At 40.0% G+C, this 26,596-nt stretch overlaps 1 protein-coding gene across 5 annotated transcripts in view; it reads right to left on the bottom strand.

Annotated features, from left to right (window-relative positions):
* The window catches only part of DOCK4 (dedicator of cytokinesis 4), a 320,430-nt gene that overhangs the window by 89,247 nt on the left and 204,587 nt on the right, over nt 1–26,596 (bottom strand). For all 5 annotated transcript variants that reach the window (XM_077338508.1, XM_077338509.1, XM_077338510.1 and 2 more), the window contains exons 25-32: nt 25,651–25,785; nt 19,208–19,306; nt 16,742–16,836; nt 9,116–9,191; nt 8,294–8,394; nt 6,214–6,272; nt 5,476–5,624; nt 1,846–1,931 (exon numbers count right to left, since the gene is read on the bottom strand). In XM_077338508.1, coding sequence (XP_077194623.1) covers nt 1,846–1,931; nt 5,476–5,624; nt 6,214–6,272; nt 8,294–8,394; nt 9,116–9,191; nt 16,742–16,836; nt 19,208–19,306; nt 25,651–25,785 — 800 coding nt within the window. The remainder of the gene's footprint in view (nt 1–1,845; nt 1,932–5,475; nt 5,625–6,213; nt 6,273–8,293; nt 8,395–9,115; nt 9,192–16,741; nt 16,837–19,207; nt 19,307–25,650; nt 25,786–26,596) is intronic.

Here is a 26,596-nt window from a genome sequence, read left to right as displayed (position 1 = left end):
ATTCTATGTGTGCATTTACACAGATACATTGGGGGGAAAAAAAGACAGAAAATGCAGTGACTGCATCAAACTTGTTATGTTATTTGTTTTATCTAGTAAGATTTCTGAAAATAGTAGAACTTTTTTCCATTATTTTTTATTCAATCTACCTTAATATTTTGAGAATGACGTTGTCTAAACTTAAGCACTTTTAGGTTCTACTGCATAAAAGAAACGAAAAGATAACAAGCTTACATCTACTAAACAGATCAACAATTAAAGCTGCAGCTTTCTTACTAAACCCTGGCATGCAAAGTATACTGAGCCACAACTCACCACTGAAATTAGTAGTTCTTTCAAGTGCTTAATTTTTATAGGACTTTGACCTATGTCTTTTGACTACAGACTAAGGTGACCAGATTGTCCCACTTTTGGAGGGACATCTGGGAGTACTTGGCAAATTGTACTTATGTTGAAATTAAAAATATATACTATTTTTGCATTCTATGCAAAACTTTTTGTTGCTCCATATAGACCAAATTTTTAATCAAGTCAATGGTGTCCCGCTTTACTAATGTTAAAATCTGGTCACCTTACTACAGACAGACATTCCGCCAAATTAAACAAAGGCTCCTTGATCAGGAATTCCAAAAAGTCCATCCTACTGTCCCGGCAATTTGCTCTCCCCGTGCTCTTGGTCTCCAAGTGAAGCATGGGATAATGCTGGCTTATTTCTATAACTTGGCAAATCCCCTTTATCGCAGAGCATTTTCGCTTGCATGGCTTAACGCCTTTCCATCCAAAGTAATACAAGGGAGATGTCCCTTGTTTATTGTCCAGCGAAGGCACGTTATACCTCTCATACCCAAATGGAGAAATCATTCAAAAGACCTGATCTGCCAATTTTTGTTGAGCGATAAGGATGCCGATGTCACCTTTATTACGGCTGAATTTTTGTCTTCAGTTTTTAAACTTAAACTGCCTGATGTATCCTGACTATCTCTGTTCATTTTGCTAATCGGCTTTATGCCAATAAAGGTATTGTGTGTGTGTGTATGTGACAGACATTCAGAAACATTTAAGTGTTTGGGTGACACCTTCTGAATCAGAGCCCTGTGGGACTTAAAATCGTTCCACAAGGCCTGACAGATAAAGCTGTTCCACCAGGCTGACGGTTGAGGCCTACAGATACAATCAATAAACTGGCTTCCCTACACAAACATAAATACAAATAATAAACATTTGCATAGTCATTGAGTCTATTAACATATTAAGCACTTTACCACCTCTTCCCTCCTATCAGAAAGCAGGCAGGAAGTTCCTTTGAGTGTTTTAAATGTAAAATTGGTTATTTTAAAATATTAAACTGTTTTAATCAGTATTTTATGATGTATTGTAAACCAACCTGATCCCTTGGGGCAGGCAACGTATAAATTTGAAAAATAATAAATAAATAATTGTTAACAACATGAGCTATTTGTGCAGTAAGTGACCTGTTAAACACATCAACTTTCTCTCCTGCAAATCTGGGCAGCATTTAAAAAAAACGACACTTGAAAGCAACATTTGTTAATGCTCACATACATTTACTTTTAAAAATGCTTATTGTTCTACTTAGTCAGCTTTTCTATTTTTAACAATTAAATGAATGAAATTAGCTCTTCCAATTTTAATAGAAAAACCTACAATCTTTGCAATTAAAGACACATGGTCAAGACATTCACTTGTTTAGGTAATTAATCCTGATTAAAGAGATTTCAGGAAGACAAAGCACCCCACCCCCACACTGTAGCTACTTCTGCAGTTTTGACTCCACTGTGAAATTATTCTCCAAGCCAACTCTAAAAATAAACATTCATTACTCACATACTGTTGAAGAGTTCTCGGTAAGTTTCATCACCTTTGCCCTCCGACATCAAGCTATCCAGCTTGTCAATCAGTTTTGCCTCCACCTGTAAGTAGCATATGTATACAATTCAAAGCTTTTGGAGTACGTAGCAAAGTTCTTTCTCAGATACGGAAACTTGTAAACCACAGCAGTTCATTTCAAGCAGGCCATCTCACATACGCTCCATGCATCCAAATTCAAGTGGAACAATATAACTTTCAAACTTTAAGTGAAGAAGTCTGTGCTGTTGTTAAAGCAGCTTGGGGAGCTGAACAACCATTACCAAAACCCAGACAACCTGCTTGAAATCCTGCCCCAGGGTTTGAAATCAAAGGCATACAAAAAGCAATTTGTTTTATTCCTTTCACCTTTTTTACTTTACATAGCTTCACAAATTGCCTCTCAAACTGTTTGATGCTCTGATAACCTACCTCACATGAATTTAGACATGTGAAAGATGTATTCAATTTTCCCTTGGGTGAAAAAAAAAAGGGAATATGAGTTTGGGACTTAATGATCATTGCTTAAGCACACTTGGGACAGTATTTGCCTTCAAAACGTGGCAAGGTAGCTCTGCGTGTAAATATTGCAAGATAAAATTGTCTGTTGCACAGTAATAAAAAAAATTGGTTAATGAAAAATTTGAGGAAAGGCTTCCTGTGGAGTTATTATACAATGACTGATAGCTGGGATCTTTAATGATCTTTAACCGTTCCTGCTCAGCGGATTAAATAATCGGTTAAGGGCACCTAGGGAGGGCCCTGTCCGTGATCAGGAAGGGTGCCAATAGGCCTCTTCCTCATGACTGACAATCGGAGGGCCCAATCGGCAGGCGCAAAGTGCCTGCCGACCCTCCGATTGTCAGTCCAGCAGCAAGGGACCAATTGCGAGCTGCGCGCAGAGCGATAACAATGCCGCTGCCTCATCCTACAGCGGCTGCGAGCCCCAACACGCCACCTGGAGGCTGCGGCCTACGTCGCCGCCGGCCCACTCCACTCCCAGCGCTGCGCCTTGCTCTCGCAGGCCACACGCCACCACGTCTCCGCCCACTTCTGCCGGTCCCTCCTACCAGACACTGTCGCCACGCCGGGCCCCTGGCCTGCCTACGTCACTCGCAGCCAATGACAAGGCCCGGCACCACGGCCAGACAACAACCCAACTGTGAGTCTGGCCCTGGACAACGGGGGGGGGGGGGGACACAGACAGCCTGCAGCGCCCATGCCCAGCCGCTCAGCCGAACCCCATGTTCCTGATGCTAGCGCCCGCTGTATTTACACGACAGCGGGCTTAATCCCTAGTCATGAATAATGCAGACAAAAATTAGAACATGTGTACAGTGCTTATGAAAACACAGTCTACATCTTACTTATATCAATTCACTGTTCCATGCCCATGCCTTGTCCCATCCAATATATCTGCAAGCCCTACTCCTGTTATTTTGTCATTTCTCTTCACCAATTCAGATGTTTCTGCTTCTTTTCATTTGAAGCAGCAGGAAATGGAACACAGAGAAATGATCTGAAGCAACATCAAGAAACAGAATCCAAACTGGAGTAGCAGATGGTGCACTTAGTACTTCCTTATTTGGCATCTCTAAGAATTCTTAAGTAGTGTGTGTGTGTGAGAGAGAGAGAGAGCTGGACTGTGACACGTCTTAGCAAATCATAAGGGTCAGCCTTGGAAAACTGGAACATTTATTATTAAGGTATATAAATGACCAATCAAGGCTAGTCATAGTGATGCTCCATCCTTAAAGCATTTTTGTCACTAGGGCCTTTTCTACAAAATTATTCTTAAATATGATTACAACTTATTTGTTGTGTAGGATCTAGTCATATTTTTCTAATGTTGAGGGGATACTTCATCAATATTTCTGCACCTATCTAGGGAGCAACAGCAAGAACAACTTTGTGAAATAGTATCATGTACTAGATAGACCACTGGTCTGATCCAGCAAGATGGTTCCTATGCTCTTGTCAAATTCAAAGAGCATACTCTTTTCTGCTAGCTTTTACTGAAAAGGGTTCTTTTTTTTTTACTTCTCCATAGGTTAAGGTGGACTCAGCATAATCCTATTAGTTTGATAGGAAAACTTGGTGATCTTAGAAGGATTCTCTACTCTAGGCTCCCTCATGGCACCAACCACTGTTTCCACTCGGACCCATCATGCTTTTTAGAAAGTGGGCAGGACCATTGTAAAGCAGGGCTTGTTATTGGCTGCTTTCAATCAAATGAAAGGATTTTCCATGGCTGGAACAGCACCTGACACGAAGACTTCTTAGCTAGTGGTTCCACTTTCAGGCCTAACTGTAACCATAAAATTCTTTGCAAAGCAGAAGGAACTTTGTGCTGGTTTTAAAGCCCAGGAGTTGGGCTGCTGTATGAGGGAGATAAGTGCTCAGGAGTAAAGGCTCCTCTCCTTTTTCAAGCTTGCTGCCCTATTCAGTTTTCCAACCTGAACAGAACAGCTTCAGAGGCTCAGCATATCTATCATATGATTCTTCTGCAAAGCAACAAAGGAGGTATTCTGCTTGCTTTGTGGCAACCATCTCCTGTGGCAGTTGTTTTAGGGTAATGCTTACTAATGCCTCAAAATTCTAAAGGTGCCCACAGCCCCCCCCCCCAAAAAAAGTTGGGGACCCTTGGTCTACTATTGTAGCCTTTCTCAGCCAATTCAGAATGTTTCTTCTACAAAAATATTGCATAGCATTATGCCTTCTAACTCCTTCAGTCCAGGTAACCCGAGTCCTTGAATACAATGTTCTTTCATACTCTTACACATTGTTTAATTCCCTTGCTTGCTACTGCCCTTTCATTAAAATTTGCCATTTCCTTCTGGCTTTCTTCTTCTATTTTGCCCTGCATTACAAACTATATTTCCTTTCACCTGGGAACAACCCTCTTATCCCTCTTCCAAGTCTTCTTTAAATACAGTATTTGCTGACGTATAAGACTACTTCCCCCCCCCCCCGAAAAACATGCCTCCAAGTGGGGGGGTCATCCTATACGCCGGGTGCACTTCAGTTGGGATAGCCATAGCTGCCCATAGTACTGTAATGTAATGTAACAAACTCTATATTTTGAGTGGAAATGTTACCGTCTTATACGCCCAGTCTTATATGCCGGCAAATACGGGTATGTATGATTTCAGCAAGAAGTCATTCTATCTTCCTCTTCCTTTATCAAGCCTAGTCCATATCCCTTCTTTCCCCATCAGATTATTCTGATATTTAGCCCTCTGGCAATTTCTGTATTCTGTCACATTCGCTTCAGCTTTTATCGAGCAGCACAGTGGTGCTCGGCATTTGCCTTTGGGGACAATCTCTCCCACCCACTCCAACATTCATCCACAGGAAGAAGAGAATTATCAGCTGGGTTTTAAAGCAAAATAGCTAGTGTTCACATATCCATGCTAAAATTGCTGCTAAAATCTCATGCTACCAGTAAGAAAAGTAGACTCCCAAATTTTCCAAAACATTCATACCCTGTATCTGTTGAAGACAAAATACTATGTTAAATGACATATAGTTATTTTTAGCAACACAGCCATGTCAGAAAGGCTTTCAGCAGTATGATTTTCTCCTTCCTTCTAAGCAGTTGACAAATACCTGTTTAAAGTTGCCACTGCGCCTTTGTTCCCAGTCCATCATGTCATGGAAAATAGGAATCATTACATTCCGTAGGTCAGACTGAGGTATCAGTGTCACTTCTAAGAAAGGTCCAATCAGTGCTGGGATGAAGTGGACTTTGTGTTCACCTGCAATGGAAATACAAAACCAAAAGGAATGGAAGTGGACTTTGTGTTCACTTGCAATGGAAATACAAAACCATCTTTGAAAGTGACATACCATGCAATAGACATGATATGACACACTCAAGATCTACAGCCAGCCAGCTTCATTTTATAAATAGACAAGTGAGGACTTGCAAAGACTTGTGGGAGAAGGGACATATTCCCCTAGTTGCCTTCTCTTCTCTGCCTCTTGCTTGGGTTTCCTTCCTACTTGCTTTGGTATTTTGTCCCCTTTTCTATGCCTTTGATTCTAGTTCTTTAACTCTAACCTTGCTGGCTATGATTCTGCTTCATTCTTCCCCATCCCCTATCCCACCAAGCTTGTCAGATCAGCTTGGAGTAAATGCCCCTAAAAGAGCAGACAACTGTTCAAGATACAACCCTGGCATTTCTGTACCAAACTCTTGAGAAACTGGCACAAAAGACTTGTAGCATATCTTCCTCATAGGAAAAAAGATATCTGGAAAACTGAAACAACTACCAATTTGCTATGGAGTCTTGTCATTCTTTTAAAATGGCCTGGACAAGGATAGTTAAAGGACTGTAACCTTACCTAAATTTTGCCACATGCTGAATATTTCACATCCCATTGTGACCCGCATATCGCCATACCTGTGATATATTTTTAGAACATTGTTTTAGAAAATAATTTGATTTTCATAAACTACATATTTTGCGTATTTTGGAAGCAACATCTATGCAGTGACATAACAGTCCTTATAATTTGACTGCCTGTATGTAAAAGGAAAAGAGCCTCTTGTGGCGCAGAATGTTAAGGCAGCCAACATGCTGTTTGAAGCTCTGCCCATGAGGCTGGGAGTTCGACCCCAGCAGCCAGCTCAAGGTTGACTCCATCCTTCTGTGGTCGGTAAAATGAGTACCCAGCTTGCTGGGGGGTAAACGGTAATGACTGGGGAAGGCACTGGCAAACCACTCCGTATTAAGTCTGCCAAGAAAACGCTAGAGGGCGTCACCCCAAGGGTCAGACATGACTCGGTGCTTGCACAGGGGATACCTTTACCTTTATGTAAAAGGAAAACCATGCCAAGGGAATATTTTCAAGGGAATATTGAAACAATTTGATAATTGAAAAGGGAGAGAAAAGTGATCTAATACAGAAAGTTTCAACCTACAATGGCAGAGCAGAGAGATACTTCGGGACAAGCATCTGGACCAAGAAAAAAGCAATGGGTTGGACACAGCCATTTCACTCTATTTCACATGTTCTGCTTTCTACTAGAACCCCATTCCTCACAGCTTTTGTCCCTGCAGGTCACATGATCCCAGACATAATCTTTTGGGGGCCAAAGTAGAACCCATCCTCATTTTTCCATCAGTGGAAAGCCTGGTTGGATCTAGTCCAGTAAAAATAGCACTCTAAACCAGGGTAGTCAAACTGCAGCCTTCCAGATGTCCATGGATTAAAATTCCCATGAGCCGTTGCCAGCAAACGCTGGCAGGGGCTCATGGGAATTGTAGTCCATGGACATCTGGAGGGCCACAGTTTGACTACCCCTGCAAAACATTCAGTCCCATGTACTTTAAGGACACACTTGGAATATTTTTATTTGTTAAATATTTTAAATGCAGAACTAGAGAAACATTATCAGTAAGTTCGGCAATCAAGCTCAGAAAGTTCTGTCATACGGGGTGTTCGCTTCTGCCTGTATAAAAATTCTGGATACAGTTTTGTGAAATTTTCAGGTAAATAAAGCAAACGGATTTCAGTCCTGAAATCAATGGCAAACAACTGGCTGCTTCCCTTCACAAACAGTCGAGGGGTGCCAGCTCTAGGTTGGGAATGTCTTGGAGATTTGGGGATGGCAGGGTTTGAGGAGGGGTGGGATCCCAGCATAATGTCGTGGAGTCCACCCTTCAGAGCAACCATTTTCTTCAGCGAAACTGATATCTGCAGTCTGAAGATCAGTTGTAATACCAAGAAGAAAAGTGGGTTTTGAACCCCGTTTTTTATTACCCAAAGGATTCTCAAAGTGATTTATAATTGCCTACCCTTCCTCTCCCCACAACAGATGCCCTGTAAGCTAGGGGAGGCTGAGAGAGCTCGGAAAGAACTGTGACCAGCCCAAGGTCACCCAGCGGGCTGCATGTGGAAAAGCAGAGAATCAAACCTAGTTCTCCAGATTAGAGGCTCAACCACTAAAGAGAAGCTGAGACCAAAACCAGTGAAGTGCCATCTCTTGAACTATTTCCAGAATAATATATCAGGATGGAATGGCTCTATTGTGTGAAATCACTGATAGTTCTATAAAAATCAACAAAGAGGATGTACTCTTATTCAGCTATATATGGAGACCCCCCATCAGTGCAACTCCAGCTATTATCAGGCATGCCAGGAGTTGCTTTGCGACTGGCCGAAGGTCACCCAGCTGGCTGCATGTGGAGGAGGAGTGGGAAATCAAACCTGGTTCTCTGGATTAGAGGCCACTGCTCTTAACCACTACACCAAGCTGGCAACCAATAACTGGTCTTTATGACAGTTTCCCTGCAGTAAACAATTAAAAACAATTACCACAACTAAAGATAGAAGGAAAACCATATACTAAAGATTAGATGTTTCAGACAATGAAAGTTACATAATGTCTACCTTTATGGGAGCCAGTCATGGTACTTACTTTTCCAATACTTTTTTCTTCTTGGAAGGTGTGAACATTTCTAACTGAAGACATAACTGGTTTATAAAAATGACAGCAAGATAAAAGTAGGAATCCCAAATCTAAAAACAAACATAATGTTTGGTTATTCACTTCTTTGTCAGAGCTATGATTCATCAACAGTAATTTTTCCCCCAAATCTGAGACATGGCTATACTTTACACATAAACAGTGTTAGCACTTTAATAAACATGTCTTAGGATGTATATCATTACCAATTTACAAAGCAAAGATTTGCTAAAATCCTGGCCTATTGAATGGATGTGGATGTGCAGTCTTAGTATGTGCACTGGTACAAAGATCAATCATAATCCTTGTGGATTACAAGGGTCAATGGCATGTAGTTCCAAAGATGATTTCTGCCAATTCACCTCTCCCTGCAAGTACAACCCCCCCCCCATGTTGGACCCTTATGTTGTTCTTGAGGATTTGCTAACTCCCAAGAAGATTATGGAGGGAGGCTCAATCAGCAGCTACAGTAGGAGAGAGATGGGAAAGTCACACTTTATAAGTGGTTGGATAAACAACAACATTCCCCCTCATCACTTGATATACAAGTTCTGCTAATCAGAGATACAGAGCTTAACCCTGTGTACTTTGGGCATGCGAAGCATGGTTACCACACTTGAGTAACATTCAACCATGAGATACCCAATGCAGCTCTTATTCATAGCTCAGAAATAATGGGGGGAGGGAACCCATTTCTAACAGCATTACAATGAGATGGCACTTACAGACAATCAATCAGAAGAACCCTATAATGCAAATGGATTACTAGTTTACCTTGTAATCAAAGCTTTCATTTAAGAAGTTTTTACGAAGGGCATCTGAAAGGTATAACACCGTTGTAATAATAACACTGGTAAAAGGAAAGAAAGATTGCATAGATAAGCATTCATACTGGCTTAATTAAAGAGAGTTAAAGTAGGTAAGATGAAACCTTATCCAAAATTTTTAGTGAAAGCAATAAATCCAGTTGCAGAATGACACATATAATTACATAAAAGAGCATTTTAGTATCTTGAGCAACCAACTATTCTGTTGTATATTTTTCATTTACCCCTGTGGGAGTCAAGTATAAACCATTACAATAATACATGTCTTCAACACATAACACCTGTAAAAATAATGAAATTAAGCCATTAAACATACTGCTTTCATGTTCTGTTTGCTTTGTCAAAACATTGCTGTCAAATATTTTACAAAAGCAAGACAGCCCTCATAACTTTTTGTTTTGACACAACGAAATATCTTTTCCTTATTGCTGAGACATAGATTTATGTGCCTGGGATTAATCACCTGTGTACTTTGCTCTGTCTTAGCACAAAGACCAATGGAGTTGGGAGTCTAACAGCCTGAACTATAAACATACACATGTCTGTATGAATAGACAACCTCCTTGACTCAAATACATTATATTACATTCCTACACACATACATGCATACATACTTTAATTTGTATACCATCCATCTTGGACTCAATATCTTAGGGCGATTAACAGCAGATTTCATAAACTATACCTGTTCCACTTAATACTTCTGGTAAGGCCTTGGAAGAGGCTTGTGTCTCATGGCTTAAATGCTTAACATCCACTCAAGGCAGCTGTCCCACTCCTGAATGCCTACTCCTCCAACTGGCTTGTCTGTCTGTCCAGCAGCTAGCCAATCGTCTTCCATCCCCCACCTCTGACCATTCCCTCCTCCTTCTACTTCTCTATGAGGCTTGGAGGCTGCAGATCCCTGCCATGTGAGAGCTGCCCCTGCCGGTGAGTTCTATAACAGCTGCCTGCAGCCTTTCCAGGTCCTGGGGGGAGGGGGAGGCCATCCACAGAGTTCTTCCACACACCCCCTTCCAACACCTGCTGTATTCCTGAATGCAAAAGCCAAATGTGAATGCCAAAGTGCCCAGCCCTAGTCCTTTGTGGGGGCCATTGAGCAATTGGTCTTCCTTGACTGGAATGGATCCCAAACTGGTTCTTCATCCAGGAATGCTAGCAGTTGGTCCACAGTACCCCTTTCAATTACCTTCCCCAGAAACATCATGCATGTGCTGTGTCACAAGCTTAAGACTAAGAACAAACAAAACCTTCATTTGATTTTCAGAAATTTTATATTAGAAAAACTGCTAAGGCAATGCTAGTTGTTTAGTCACCATAAAAACAATACACTTTGTTCACTTGTAGCAATCCTAGAAAGGGCTGTCACATGTATTCCTTTAAATTATTTATACTCTGCAACATTGCAAGACTGTTTATAATGTTCATTAAAAGCAACAAATAAGTGACTAAAACTAGAAACAGCTGCATAAATTCAGCATAAAAACTGCACTAACATAATTAATAAAAGGAGCAGTAAAAAGAGTAGGTAAAATAATAAATGTATTCAAATGTATTCAAGAAGGACGTAGATAAAATTGAAAGGGTACAGAGGAGAGCGACGAGGATGATCTGGGGCCAAGGGACCAAGCCCTATGAAGATAGGTTGAGGGACTTGGGAATGTTCAGCCTGGAGAAAAGGAGGTTGAGAGGGGACATGATAGCCCTCTTTAAGTATCTGAAAGGTTGTCACTTGGAGGAGGGCAGGATGCTGTTTCCGTTGGCTGCAGAGGAAAGGACTAGGCTAGATATAGGCTAGATATCAGGAAAAAAAATTTCACAGTCAGAGTAGTTCAGCAGTGGAATAGGCTGCCTAAGGAGGTGGTGAGCTCCCCCTCACTGGCAGTCTTCAAGCAAAGGTTGGATGCACACTTTTCTTGGATGCTTTAGGATGCTTAGGGCTGATCCTGCGTTGAGCAGGGGGTTGGCCTGTATGGCTCCTTCCAACTCTATGATTCTGTGATTCTATGATTTTATTATAATTTTAAAAGCAATAGTAAAAATAAAATGAGTAAAAATAACAAAAGAGCCAGCTGTGGTTATCCACTATATGGTCACCTACCTACAGTCACTACTCAAATGAAAAAATATTGCCAGCAATGAAGTTCATTGCCTGTAATGAAATTTACCATCAGTGTCTCTGATTACAAATCTCTTTGAAGTTTTTTTCTACAAGAGTTAAATCACTTAATTAATTTCCTGCTTTAGTTTTTGGATTATACATGCTTTCACCCAAAGGTAAGACAGTTGAAATTCATTGCACTTTAGGGATTTAATACAACATCTGGTAAGTTTGACTTGCCAGACCAGCTCAAACATCACTCCCAATAATCCATAACAAGCACACAATGGTTTGTCTTGCTAGCAGTCAATTTCTGAACACACCCTAGGTTAAACTGGTAAACTACTGATAAACCAAGAGGTGTTTGAGCGTAGGACAAAAAGTCCTGGCAACAAACTCCACTTCATCAATATTATGAATGAGTAGTCTTGGCTGACACTCAGCTGTAATTTGTCGCATATAAACTGAAACGAATACTTCATAAAATGTTCATGAATCTTAATACCATAGGAATAGCATGAACAACAAACACACGGAAGTGAATTGGCCTTAAAGGCACGTACACAGGATTGTATCCTAAGTAAGTACTGAAATTCTAAATAGTTAAAAAAGCCAATATGAAAATAAGCACAACCATAATTATTTATGTTTCATTGATCCTGAACAAGGCTGATTGACAGATTTTCCAGTAGTGTATGCTGAAGGGGAGAAGCATTGTCCTGTACAATACAAGCCTTCCTAGCTTGTGGAAGATTTAACTAACATTGAACAGTGCTAATTTTCAGCAGTCAGTTAATTTTCTGCTTACTGGAGTTGGCCAGTTTAGTCATCAACATCATAACTACACTGTTCGCCATGCAAAACAGTCTACATAGTAGACTGAAAAGAATCAGCATCATGACTAGTGATCAACTAATATGAAAATATCTATCATGTATTCCATCTTCTCTGTGACAGAAAAGTTAAGATTGTGGATAAAATGGCGGATGATCTCACTTATAATAGCCAAGTTTCTACATTGAGTTTACACATCCAGATCTTTCTAGTTTGTATTTGGTTTTATTTCATATTTAGTAATTAGTATGTACCTAGAGTGGTAAGGCAGCAGATATGCAGCCAGAAAGCTCTGCCCATGAGGCTGGGAGTTCAATCCCAGCAGCTGGCTCAAGGTTGACTCAGCCTTCCATCCTTCCGAGGTCAGTAAAATGAGTACCCAGCTTGCTGGGGGGTAAATGGTAATGACTGGGGAAGGCACTGGCAAGGCCACCCCGTATTGAGTCTGCCTTGAAAACACTAGAGGGTGTCACCCCAAGGGTCAGACATGACCTGGTGCTTGCACAGGGGATACCTTTACCTTTTTTAGGACAACGTTGCTGTTCTCTCCCTATTTAATCTTATAGCTACTGGCATCCCTTGAAACCCTAGGGCAGGGGTGAAGAACCAATTCCAGTTGTAACATTTACCAACTTTATCATCACTACTTTCCTTAGAATCAATATTTTCAGTACAATATTTTCAGTATCCTCCACCTACCTTGCACAGAGCTGTGCATTTAGGCTTGCTAAAATATACTTTCTTTTTTTAAAGATTTGATTAAATAGGCTTTCTTTTTTTAAAAAACCTAATAGTCTTTATTCCTGAAATTAACACACTATCTCTTTCTTGAATCTGGATTTATCTCTCACCTATAGTGCTAAACATCTCATCCCAACATTACTAAGAAAGCTGAGTTTCTTCAAGTTTCAGAAAAGCAAAAGTATCTGATTTCTCACACAGATATAATTCCAGCAAGCAAATGCGCACTCTTAATAGCCAGCTTAGTGTAGCAGTTAAGAGTGGTGGCTTTTAACCTGGAGAGTTGGGCTTGATTCCCTGCTCCTTCACATGGAGCCAGCTGAGTGACCCTGGGCTAGTCATAGTTCTGTTAGAGCTGTGCTCATAGAGCAGTTCTTTCAGAGTTCTCCCAGCACCATCTACCTCTCAGCTCCATACCTCACAGGGTGTCTGTTGTGGGAGAGGAAGGGAAGATGGTTGTAAGCTCCTTTGAAACTCCTTGAGGTAGTGAAAAGAGGGGTATGAAAATCAACTCTTCTTCTTCTTGAAGGATGGACACAACCCAAATTTAATTAAGAGGGCAATCAGTGCAAAAAAGTAGAAGCAGATATTTGACAAGAATGAAATTGCCACAAAGAAAATACTGTTTGAACTGGACCAAGGAGGAAGGGAATAGTTCTTAAGAATTTCCTGGGTTTTCTGTAGGGACAATTAAAAATAAAATTATTTCAATGATGTCTTAAAAAAAAAATGAGACGGAGTATTGTGATACTTTTCGTGAATAACAAGTACCAGAAGCATTCTCATCAGAAGCTTAGAAAATAATAAAATTTGCATTACAATTTGTATAAAAATAAATTAAGGTAGCCGTGTTGATCTGAAATAGCAGAACAAAATTTGAGTCCAATGGTACCTTTAAGACCAAAAAGATTTATTCAAGGTATGACCTTTCATGAGGTCTGAGGAAGTGTGCATGCACATGAAAGCTCATGCCTTGAATAAATCTTTGTTGGTCTTAAGGGCGCCACTGGACTCAAATTTTGTTCTTGTATTAAAATAAGTTACATAAAAGAACGAGTTTTGCAATAAAACAGGTGCAAAAATCTTGAACAGAGTCTTTAATTATGACACAGTTCCAAACAGAGAAAGTGTTTCATTTTCCGAGTAATAAAATATAACTTTGTCAGAGAATGAGTTCAAAGGAAGTTGTAAACTTGAAAGGATACCAGGAGCAGCTGAAGAATATCATGTGGAACCATAATCAAGTTCTGGACAAAGCAGCAATTAATACATCAAAACAGGTCAACAAAGAAGCCTGCTTGATAGCTATAGACCAGAGTAACTCATGATAAGGCTAAAAAGGGAAACAGGGCAGTTAACAGTAAGGATGATTTTCTGAATATGCTAGAGGCATCTCACAGCACAAATTGCTAACACCAATTTGTTGGTAATCTGTGGTTCTAAATATGTCCACCTGGTCTTAATCAGAGCCAGGACAGTTTAGAAGGATTTTCAAAAAAACAGCCTGGTGGAATGAGTTGTCAGGTGAGATCCAGGTCCTGACGGATCTATCAAAATTCCTCAAGGCTTGCAAAATGGCACTCTTCCACCAGGCTTACGGCTGAAGTCATAGCAGCCTGAAATTATACAGGCCAACCTCCTGTCCCTGGCTCCCCCTGTACCTTATACTATCCAATATGGTTTGCCAATGGGTGAGATTAAAGAGGGCAGAAGGAGGGGGAGGGTATAAAAATTAAATAAATAAATATATAACATCATGAATTATTTAACTGAATCAATGAACTAATGCATTGTATAGACAGGCTGGAAGTATGCAGAAGAAATCAGCAGCTGTGGAGTATACTGGCATAAAGAAAGTGAATGCTACCTGAAATGCTAAAGAAATGCTACCTGTTCCCCATGCAAGCCATAGTTCAGGGGTCTCAATGCATGAATGAAAGATACAAGTCTTGAAGGAAGGGTTAAGAATTTTGGAAGAGGCTTACGAAAGAGATGGATTTCAATTCACAGAAATGGATTGGAATTGCTAGTATTAAAAGTATTCAGAACAAATTTTAAATGAAACTTTGGTTGAAAACTGATGGAAGCTTGTGAGTATCCAGGTCAGGTCAATCCATTTCAAATTGTTATAACTGTTCCAGATAATTTGAACATATATAAGCTAGAAACCAACAAATTTAAAGACATCATAGAATTGTAGGGGAAAATATGAGGAAAGTGGTCTTGTAACAAAAATAAGCAAGTACTATTTATTTATTCATTTCAAATTGGACCTCAAGGTGGATTACACAGAGTGAGTGAATACAATCACCAAGTTGGGACATTCAATAAGGTTAGATTTGTAGAACCCACCAGAAAAAATCTAAAAGATAGAAAGTCAATAAAATTGTAGCATGAAAAGTGGAGAAGAGCTAGTTTTAAAAAATCATGTCAGAATCTAACATCTTATTGAAGTAAATTGGTGCAAAGGGTTGTCACATCATCATCATCATCATCATCATCACACCTGATTCTGAACATGACCAAATCTGTGGATACTTAATCTATGCACTAGAGCAGTGGTTCTCAACCTTCCTAATACCGCAACCCTTTAATACAGTTCCTCATGTTGGGGTGGCCCCAATCATAAAATTATGCAAGTGTTCTTTCACAGAAATTAAACCAAAACTGTCCAATGGCATGAAGAGTCATTGTTCATGATAGTATATAAATTGTTTTTTTTTCTGGGGTTTCTCAATTCAGTTCTGCCTCTTGTCCAGCCGAACTGTACCACCACCTGGAGCATCTGATGGGAGACTGTGTTGTGCTGGAGGCACTGCTGGGGCAGCTAGCGGCTGAGAGTGGGTGCCAGCAGGAGGAACGGCAACAGGCAAGTTGCTTGCCCTGCTGTGACCCTTGTGAAAGGATCGTTCAACCCCCAAAGGGGTCCCAACTCCCAGGCTGAGAACCATTGCACTAGATTCATGACTAGATAAGACAAATCTTTCCACAAACTGAAAACAGTTTCAGTTTTGCAGAAAAATCAGAGACAAACAAAACAGATGGGGGACTCCTCTCCCCCACAAATAGAAATAATATCTGTAGCTTTAAGAAACAAATGCCCTCAACAGTACTGCTAGCCTTTAAGACTTCCGCAGGGCCTGTAAAATGGATCCAGGTCTACAGCTGAGGCTGGGGCCAGCGAGGTAGATCAACGCCCCCCTCCGGATATGAGTAGCCCATTGCTTTGACCTCCTTCTCCATCCCTCTAGTAGTGGGAGTTGGGAGTGAGTTTTTCCGCCATGTTGGTTTTTTTGTGTCTTTTAATGGAGATTTTAATGGGGATTTTATAAGACTCTATAACCCGACACGAGCCAGGTTCAGAAGTGGCAGGGAAAAATTATTATTATTATTATTATTATTATTATTATTATTATTATTATTATTATTATTATTATTATTATTATTATTATTATTATTATTATTATTATTATTATTATTATTATTAGGTTTCTATGGTAGGGCCATTTCCAATATTATTTTCACTTTGAGAGAGGACTCATAACCACTTAGACTTATTTCTGAGCCACTGGGAACAAATATTCCCCATTTATGCAGAAATAATAGTTTTTTGTCACATTAACACATACTGAAATGGTAATGTTTGGGTTTTTCAGCAAACAGCTGTTTACCAACACTGTGAGTGTTGCAAAGTCAGATATCTGTCTTCATAATAATCAACCTTATCTTGTACCAATCCAACTGTATAAATTGAATGCTTAAAATATTTTAAGTGGTTCATGTTTCAAGGTTGCAATTCTATGTCCAAAAGTTATATTAAACACCCATCTAAATTGTGAATATTGTCCCACCATTCATTTTCCATCAAGTCTGGTTTATACATTTCAAAAGTCTTACTTGTTAGCAACTAAACGCATCACTGTCCAATCTTTTGGAAACATCTCAGGCCGTAGTAATATTCGAAATACAGTAAATATCTGCAACAAGAAATCCTAGGACAAAAAAAAGGGAGGGAGGAATTATTCCAAGAGTAAAAGAAAAAATGCGTAAGAAAAGTGCATCAGCATAAGATAATTCCATTAAAAATTCTAATAGTTCCTAAGGTTTCTCTTTCCAAATGTTTCATTCTTCAGGAAACATTGAAGAAATAAGGTCAAATAATTCAACATGTTTGTATGCTAGGTAGAAATCAGATTACATTTGTATCTATACTTCAAAATTCTCCCTGGGATACATATAAACTTTCATTCATGATTTTTGTAAACCACCAGCTTTGATGGATATTTTTCATTGACATATGATTTATTTCTTAAAATCATTACTTCATAGAGTTGCTATAAGTTGGAAGCAACTTGATGGCACTTACTATATACATAAACAAAACGCGTGAATAAAAATACTTTTTAAAGTTTCCACACTGCAGAATAGATGTTCAACATTATAGAATCTTGTATATTAAATATGCTAAGGAAACCCATTTGTGAGATTGTAGAAGTGTTATAAAGTACTAAAGTGATTTTAATTTTAAGAGATTTTGTGTTTAATGCTAATTTCAATATCCAAGATCCAGCCATTGTTAATGCTGAGTGGGTGGTGGTGGGGAAATGGATGATATACTGGGTGGTTTAATAATCCATCATATTTCTAGACATTATTTTGTTTCTTTCACATGGTCATTTTTGATATTTACTTTCTTTCATATTAAATAAAAACTATCAATGAAATTTGTAAATTATTGTGAATAATCACATTGGTAAAGTGATGGTCTCCTAGAATAATAGCATCATAAGGTATTATGTTAGGTCATTAACAAACTACCAGTTTGTGTAATAAAATGTAAAAAAAAATCTGCAGCTCACTTGTGTAGGATATAGTTGTTTTCTCGTACCAAGAATATCTGCTAAAAATGTCTTAGCTATTGAGAGTACTGTCTAGAACATCAACATGTTGACTGGATGTATAATAGCGCTATAATACTATCTATTCTGTTCTTCCTGGAACATGTTACAATTTGATCTTAAGACGAGCATTCACCAAGGTATGTACAAGAGGTCCACACACAAATTAAGCACAAATGAAGAGGCAGAGAAGCATGTGAGTCCCAGCAGCTCACACTTTGCCCCAAAAGTTTAGCTGGACTTAATATAAATTAGCCTTAGTTGAACAAAGATACACAGATGAAGAGCTGCATAATTCCAGACTTATAGGAATTCATGCCAGAAAGGTCCATATCTGCCATGGACCATCTGAATTGCATTCTAATGGTTCTCCATATAGAGATGAACTCCTGGGACAACAAAAGAGTAAATTTATGTGACATGCATTAGCTCTTAGATAATGAGAGAGGGGGAGAAAGTTCTACCACAAGAACATCCATTTCTATGCCTAAAAATGCCAAGTGCATATCAAAACAACAAAATTCTCCATAGCAGCAAACCAATATTATTATGATTGGTCATTAAATCATGTGATCACAATGGGCATGAGGATCTGTCTTCTCAAACTGATGGATTAAAGTCTGCAACAGTTCATAGAATCATAGAATCATAGAGTTGGAAGGGGCCATACAGGCCATCTAGTCCAACCCCCTGCTCAACGCAGGATCAGCCCTAACCATCCTAAAGCAAAGTTCGGATGGAAGTTGTTTGAATAATATCCATAATCTGCACATGGTTCGACGCAAAAAAGAGTTACTGTCTCGGAAGAGTGTGTAGCTATTTCTCAGCCTGTCAAATGATGCTTCACAGCATCGATTCATCTATGATTAACAGGAAAGATGCAATATTGCTTCTGGTGCCTTTAACAGGGAATTCTAACTGTGCTGTTGGAAAGGTTCTCTGGTTCTTCCATAAGTTGTGAAATGAGCCACAAAAATCAGTGCTGCATTGTCCTAGCCGTTCTGTAAAAGGAATGCCTATTTATCTAAGTACAAATAAAATGTATTCATATCCTCAGGCCTTGTATTTCTATAAATCCATGCATTACTATGTATCATCCCGACTGCAATTTTAAAGATAAACAGTTTTTAAATAATTGCAATCTTATCTTTCATGGCAGAGCAGAGATTTCAACTAGAACGTTCCACAACCAAAGGAAAACATTATTTGCAGGCACCACATCAACCATCATCCGTGAAAAAGCTTGCACTGCAAAACTGCATGCATCTACCAGATCTGAGAGAACATCTCAGGGACACTAAGCCATTTGAAATAAAGAAGCATATTTTACTTGCTCTGCGTTGTGCTTCACCTATACAAATCAAAGACCTCTTGTGAAACAGGAAAATCATGAACAAAGTGGAAAGCATTTGAGAATATTCACAGGGACAAAAGCATGAACCTGCTGCTTATGAAAAATACTCACCCTCAGCTCGTCCCGCATCTTGAATCTGTCAAGAAGTTGCTGGTAATGCCTGTCGGTCATTTGTCGCAATAAAGACAACAGACATGACACAAATTCTCCCTAAAATATATTGATATTTTCATGTGAGAAAAGAAAAACATTTCAACAGAAATATGTAACAGAAAAGGGCCTTTGTAAAGAATTTAACCTACTGAATTCTCGCATGTTGTTTATTTATTGTTATTAAATATTCTTTCCTTTTAAAAATATTTTAGAGACAACTCATGTTTCTTTAGTATTACATTCATTGAGGCTACAAACTTTTTTGTCATTTCTGATAATGACATTTGTTTCCTAGGCACAATTACTATGTCACGCAAATGTGTCCCTATATAGTTACTCTTTTACTGCACACCAACAATGAAATCCTAAACACAATTTTACCCTTCTAAGCCCAACAGACTACAAGTATACCAGGCACAAAATGCAGGTTGAAGAAGACAGTACCAAAGAAAAGGAGGCAATGCATTTTAAAAGGAGAAGCCAGCAACCTCCACTGTATTTTACCCAATCATGCATCTTTTTCTATTATATCTGCATGTATACACACCAATGCATACATTCACTGTTGGGTCTTGAAAGCCAATTCACCAATCCAAATTAAAATTCAGTGGACACTTTGCCCATTTGAGATCGACTGAATGAGTGAAGAGCTTGTGCGGGATGAAGGCTCAGTGCCTTGTACCCATCAGTTTATCACACTGTATAAATGAACACACAGACACAGTTCAGCATAAGGCAAGTTCCAGCAAAATCATATGGAAGATTACAAAAGCAACCGTATCTGTAGGTTTGTTCTGAAAGTGAGGCAACACTGAATTTGGGATGGAAAGTCTAGCCTTGTATTTCAGCGCAACTCCACCCACATTTTGTACAATGTACTAATTTATCCTTTTTTGATAAGCATAGAATGGATTCCCGACAACACGTGAACCTGCCACCTACACTCAAACTGGGCAGGGTCTTTTTTCACAAATAACTCTGAGCGTTTGGCTCAGTATGTTGCCATAAGCAAGTACAGTACTGCATGATCTTGCTACATAACAGTATATAATTGCCTTATGCTGTGCTATGAGTCACTTAAAAATTATGTATTTGATGTGGTGCTTGAAACTTCTCAACACATTTGGCTTTCACAGTACAATCTAAGGACCCCAAGAGTTTATTCGTCAAGTCCTGCATATAAATAAGACCTCATTTAAAGATGTGGAAAGCAACACTATGTGCAAATGGAAGTTCTCCAAGGAAACCCATTTAAATGAAACAGATTCAAATTGAGGTCATTTTTGCACAGAGGGCTAAAACACGAATGGCCTCCTGCTTGCAAATGCGGGATGGTAAATCTTGCATTTGCAGCCCTCCTCACAGGGAGACCGCTCTTACATTTTCCTTCTGCCCCATCCTGGCTTTTTGCCTCCCAAAGAGGCTGCAAGAGAAAACAAGCTGAACCCCCCCCCCTCCTTGACTTGTCAATCACAGCAAGCCACAAATCACAGCACAGCAGTTCTCTCATGGATTGAAACATGCCCCCCCCCAAAGCCCCAAAACTATTTTTTTAACAAAAGCACTTCCACGTTGCTATGCAGTAATGCCACACTGATACATTTTTAATAAAAATCAACACTTCCGTGTTGCTATGGAGAAATGGCAGAACAATACAGCACCCCCCCCCCTTGGAGGATTTTTGTTTTTACTTTATTTAAATCTGGGTGGATTCTTGAAAGGCTGCACATGGGAAAGTGGATCCCCCAAAAACCATTTTGTGTAAACATAAGGCTTTAAAACAAGGGGCATGCACACCTTTCCCCTTTCATTCCCCAGCTCCAAAAAAGAACAACAGGACTGTGTTTTACCTGCCTGGTTTTTCAGAGGCTGCACAAGGCCCTCGCAGGGCCTTGCGCTCTGTGGGTGAAAACCTGTTGGTCGTTCCCGGCCCTAGGGAAGCACGCCTGGCCTCAACCAGGTCCAGGACCTTTTCAGTCCTGGCCCCGACCTGGTGGAATGAGCTCCCGGGAGAGCTGCGGGCCCTGCGGGATCTTTTAACGTTCCGCAGGGCCTGCAAGACGGAGCTCTTCCGCCAGGTTTATGGTTGAGGCCGGGGCTGATAATAGATCTATGCCTCCCCCGGGGACTCGGGTTCTGGACCCGAAGCAAAACATCATCAGGACCTCCTCTCCACCCGCTAGTAGTGGGAGGGAGGGGGGGGGAGTTGAGCTGCCATTCTTGCCATGCCGGCAATATTGGCAATGTTATTATTGTTTTATGGGGTTTAATGGGGATTTGCGATATTGTTACCCACCACGAGCCGCAAGGGAGTGGCGGGCTATAAATCTAATAACAATAACAATAACAATAACAATAACAATAACAATAATACTGGAGCCAAAAAAATCATTGTGTGTAAACAGAATGGTTTAAGACAAAGGGCACACATGCCTGGACAATTGGGAGAAAGCTGTTTGATCACACCGCCCCACCTTTCCCCTTTCATCCTGAAGCTCCAAAAAAACACAAACAGGACTGTGCTTTACCTGCCTGATCCCCAAAATACTGTGGACACTTTAAAGATTTTATTTTACCTTTGACAATGTAGTTTTGCAGTCAATGCAGACCACAGCATTTAAAACAAAAAAAATACTCAGAGCAGGAAATGGAGAGGGGAAGGTGGGTGAGAGGGCAGGACAATGCTACAGAGACTATCATGCCTTTCCCCCTCCATATGGACTTGCCTCTGGTTGCTCACTGATGGGATGCAGGATAAAAGTGGTAAATCCACTTTTGTGATTTCCCTCATCCCGAGACAAATCTGAGCAAAACCTGGAGTTAGCATTAGCGTTAGGGTTAGGAATCTGCCCCTGGAAGCCTCTGGTTGCTGGAAAGTTTTAGAGCCCCCTCCACATGATATTGCAGGCAGATTCCTCATGAAGAAATGGTGTGAAATTATACTTATTCCACAAACCTGATCTGGCAACACTTGTATGTATAAATTGTTAAGTAGAATTCAACATATATAAGCCTTTGCAGTGCAATATGAATAAATGATTGCAAAATTTAGCAGTAGCACAACTTTCCAAAATGTAGCATAAAGAACTATGAAATCCTGCAAGTACACTCTCTGAAAACTAAAGCATTAAAGAAATATCTTCCATGTGGGAGGGAATGCAAAATTAAGATGTCATGTTTTATAGATGATGTGATGATGATGTCATCCGTTCAGTTGTGTCCAACCCTTGACGATTCTATAGGAAAGCTTCCACCACACATCTCTGTCAATAACCGCTTCTTTTAGTTGGTTCATGGCCATCCCTATGTCGGCTTTGATCGTGTCGAGCCAGCAGATTCTTTGGCGACCACATTTCCTTTTGCCGCTGACCATGCTGAGCATTAATGATTTTTCTAACGAGTCTGATCGCATGATGTGTCCAAAGTAAGTGAGCTTTAGCCGTAATATATTGACTTCTAATGACATAGTTGGTTTGCTCCTCTCTAAAACTGTCTTGTTGGTAACTTTGGCTGTCCATTGTATTCACAGCATTCGTCTCTAACACAATAATTCGAAAGCATCTATTTTCCTTGTGTCTTCTTTCCTTAGGCTCCAGCTTTCGCATCCATAGCTTGTTATGGGGAAGACAATGGCTTTGACTAGCTGGCATTTTGTATTAACACTGATATCCTTACTCTTCCATATTCAGTTCATACCCAACGTTGCATTCTGGCCCAGGGTTATTTGTCGTTTGATTTCACGGCTGCATCCACCACTTTGAGTGATCATAGAGCCCATGTTTTATTAGGATCATCTATAAAATATTTGATCTTAGAGCAAGTGTCATTACAAACACATTTGTCTTTGGAAGACACACTTTAAAAGTCTCAACAACTTAAAAAGCAGCTCTTCTGATAGACAAAGCATGATGTGACTAAACAGTGTTCTGAAAACTTTGCAGAATTAACAAAAAATAGTTCAGTTGTTCTTTTAAAACCCTTATATGCCTCACTGGGCAGAGGATACCCTAGCATTATTTCACCTATACAGTTTCCAATCTGCTCACTAAAAATAGGCCTTGAACCTGCTTCCATATATTTGTTTGCATTACTGAACAAGACAGATTTGTACTTCTTTATATTTTAGGGCATATCTGGATAATATGTTGGAGACACAGAAACAATTCCAATTTATTAATTTATTTTTGAAAAAGCTATGGAAAGATGCCAGTTTTAGCAAAGATGTGTTTGACCTTTTCTTTTTCTGCCATTTGTCTATTGAGAATTGTCTTCCTCAAGCCATATTGCCTCCCTGCAGGGAGAAAGTAGCAATGGTTCCATGTATTTTCCTCTCCAGCTAGAAAACAGTTTGGGGATAGAAATATTTTGAACAGGAAAACCACAGGAAGGAAAAGGGTGACATATTATTTTCTTCCCCCTGCTTTTTCAATACTAATGATAGCCCCCAATACTGTTTTTTAAAACTAAACTTTTGGTAACACAGTAATAAATCTCTGTGCTATATACTCCATTCCTTATTTGCATGTGCTGTCTCCTACAATGAGAGAATAAAGTGGTCACTCAAAGAAACTGAAAGCCAAGAAATTTGTTATCTAAGACAAAATTTCAACATTTTGCCATGACCTCCCTCCAACCTTAGACACAAAAAGTGCACTAGAGGCCCCTTAGCTGTCTCTGCAGAGAACACTGAGTAACTTCAAATGACTCACGCTGACTGAAGTGTACCGGATGCTAGCTGCAGCATGGCCAACCACATGCCCACTAGTTCCCTGCCCAAACAGAGATATTAGTGGACCCCCCTCTGGGAAATAATCAAGCCCTCTCTCTCAACAGGAGACCACAAGCTGTTAGCTCACCACCTCGCCGATAAGGGGGACAACCGTCAAATGGCTGCTCTCATTCCTCTGGGGTTGTGGACAGATGGTAGCAATAGGAGAGAGACTATCAAGCCACTGCCAGCTTGGATGTGGAGTCCCTCAGGAAATGGGCCTCTCTCCAATCTTATTTAACATTGTCATGTGCCACCTTGCTCATCTGGTGCGGAAGTTTGGGCTGGGATGCAGATGGCATCCAGATCTTCCTCCTGATGGATGGCTGCCCAGATTTCCCCCCAGAAGCCTTAGCCAGATATCTGGAAGCAGTGATGAGGTGGCTCAAGCAGAGTCAGCTGAATCTCAACCCTTCAAAAATGTAGATCCTATGGCTGGGCAGGAAGGGCCCAAGCAAGGAAGTACATTTGCCCAACCAGGATGGAGTACAGCTATCAGTGATCCACTCTGCCAGGAACCTTGGTGTGATCCTCAATGCCTCCCTCTCTATGGAGGCACAGGTCATGAGAGTAGCATGGCTGGCTTTCTACCATCTACGCTAAGCCAAACTACTAGCATCCTACTTCGCCCCAGAATACTTAGCCACCGTGATCCATGTGATGGTCACCTCAAACTGGCTGGTGATCCCTAGCCCCAAAGAAGCACATCTGACCTCAACCAGGGCCAGAGCTTTCTCAATCCTGCATCCCACCTGGTGGAATGAGCTCCCTGAAAAGATGAGGGCCCTGCCGGAACTTTCCCTGCCTGGAAAATGGAGCTCTTCCACCAGGTATTTGATTGAGGTCAACTGAAACAAAAGCATCTACTGTGCCCTGGGAAAATCCCTACCCATGCATTGAATCCTGAACTAATCTACCTATGGAATCAAAGCATGATTAGCAAGTTCTACTGTCACTGGCTATATGGAAATGTTAAAGAAAAGTTATGGAACCTGTTATCATTAGTTGAAACCGCTGTCACTATTGTTTTACTTGATAGCATGAATTATGCTGTACTTTCTCTACATTATATGTAAACCATCCTGAGCCGGAACGGAGAGCAGTATAGAAATATAATTAATTAATTAATTAATATTTCTATACTGCTCTCCGTTAATTAATTAATTGGGTCCAACTAGGTGTGTTGCTTGTCATGTTCTCCATAAGTCACCCCCTCCCCAAAATGTCAGTCTACAGAACTGGGGCCCATGACACTTAAAAAAGTAGTTCTACATGGAGTCAGGCAGCTAGTGTATGGCTGGCAATCCCTGTAGAGGACACATGACCACCACCATGACTAGTTTGGCCCTGAAATACAATTACTTAGGAAATATGCTACCATGTAAAAATGTCATAATGCTTCCTGGTTTCAGTTGTTTTCGATAGGATAAATAAATTAATAGAGAACAATTCATCAATAGCTTCTCAAGATGTTACTACAAAGCATGTACATATTACACAAGTAGAATTGCTCCATGCCCGTTAGAAACCACTTGTGCATCCAGATATTTATTTTTACAAAGAGAAGGATAATTTGGGAGAAGGCAAAATGAACTACATATCTCTATATATATTTTTTTCCTGTAACACTTACAGTAACATCCTGAAACTGAAGTCTTGTTGCAGACCCTGCTGACTGAGGTCGGCTTGTGATCTCCAAAATGGTTCTTAGCAGTATATCCAACAGACTGTTCACAATTATGTCTATTTCTTCCAAAATTGACTTTTCCTTTTAAAGAAAGAAAATATCATCCAGATTGGTGGTGTTAAAAAGTCAGTTGTAGATTCCTTAGCCACCATGACCATTTACGCACTGGAGGTTTCATGCCGGGCTGCAGGCTAGAGTTTTAGTCGTGACAGGTTGTCCCACCTCTTCCTGCACCCACATGGGGAAGCATCTGGCCTGGTGCACATCATCTGCCCCCAATTTGTTCTCCTGCACGGGAACTGGGGCAGTGAAGTTCCCAGTGCATAAACGGGCCATCTCATGTTATTCAAAGGAAAATTATACAGTTCATCCTGGAATTACCATCCTTGTGTGTTTGTGCATGAGTGAGCACAATGCAGCTCATGGAAATACTTGCCATCAACTTAATTTTTAAAAATATTTTATTATAGCTCTTTTCAATATGCAAATAAAAAGAATAAGAAGAATATCCCATACATCCTATATCAAATTCAGTTCAAGGTAAGAATAAAATTACCACATTCCTGCAATCTGTAATGTTTGCTACTCACAATTATTATATTTAAATAATATGCCATATTTTACGAGACCATTCATCACTGCCCAACAGGCTTTGCTGCTTCCAAACTTGCGTTGTCCTGTCATTACTGAAATATTTTTAAGCACATATTTTGTTTATGCAATATATCCTCTGGCAAAATACTTATAAGAGCTGTCTTTGGCTCACAAACTAGTGTATAGTCTAAAATTTTATTATCTGTATGTTTCTGGGCATTGCCACCAAGTACGAAGAATAGTGCCATTTCTTTTGTTTCATAACCCACATCTCTCAGAAGCTCCTGGTGATATTTTT

This window comes from Paroedura picta, chromosome 5 (genome assembly GCF_049243985.1).
Source record: "Paroedura picta isolate Pp20150507F chromosome 5, Ppicta_v3.0, whole genome shotgun sequence".
In the NCBI taxonomy this organism is placed as follows: Eukaryota; Metazoa; Chordata; class Lepidosauria; order Squamata; family Gekkonidae; genus Paroedura; species Paroedura picta.
This window is presented reverse-complemented; position numbering and strand designations above follow the sequence as displayed.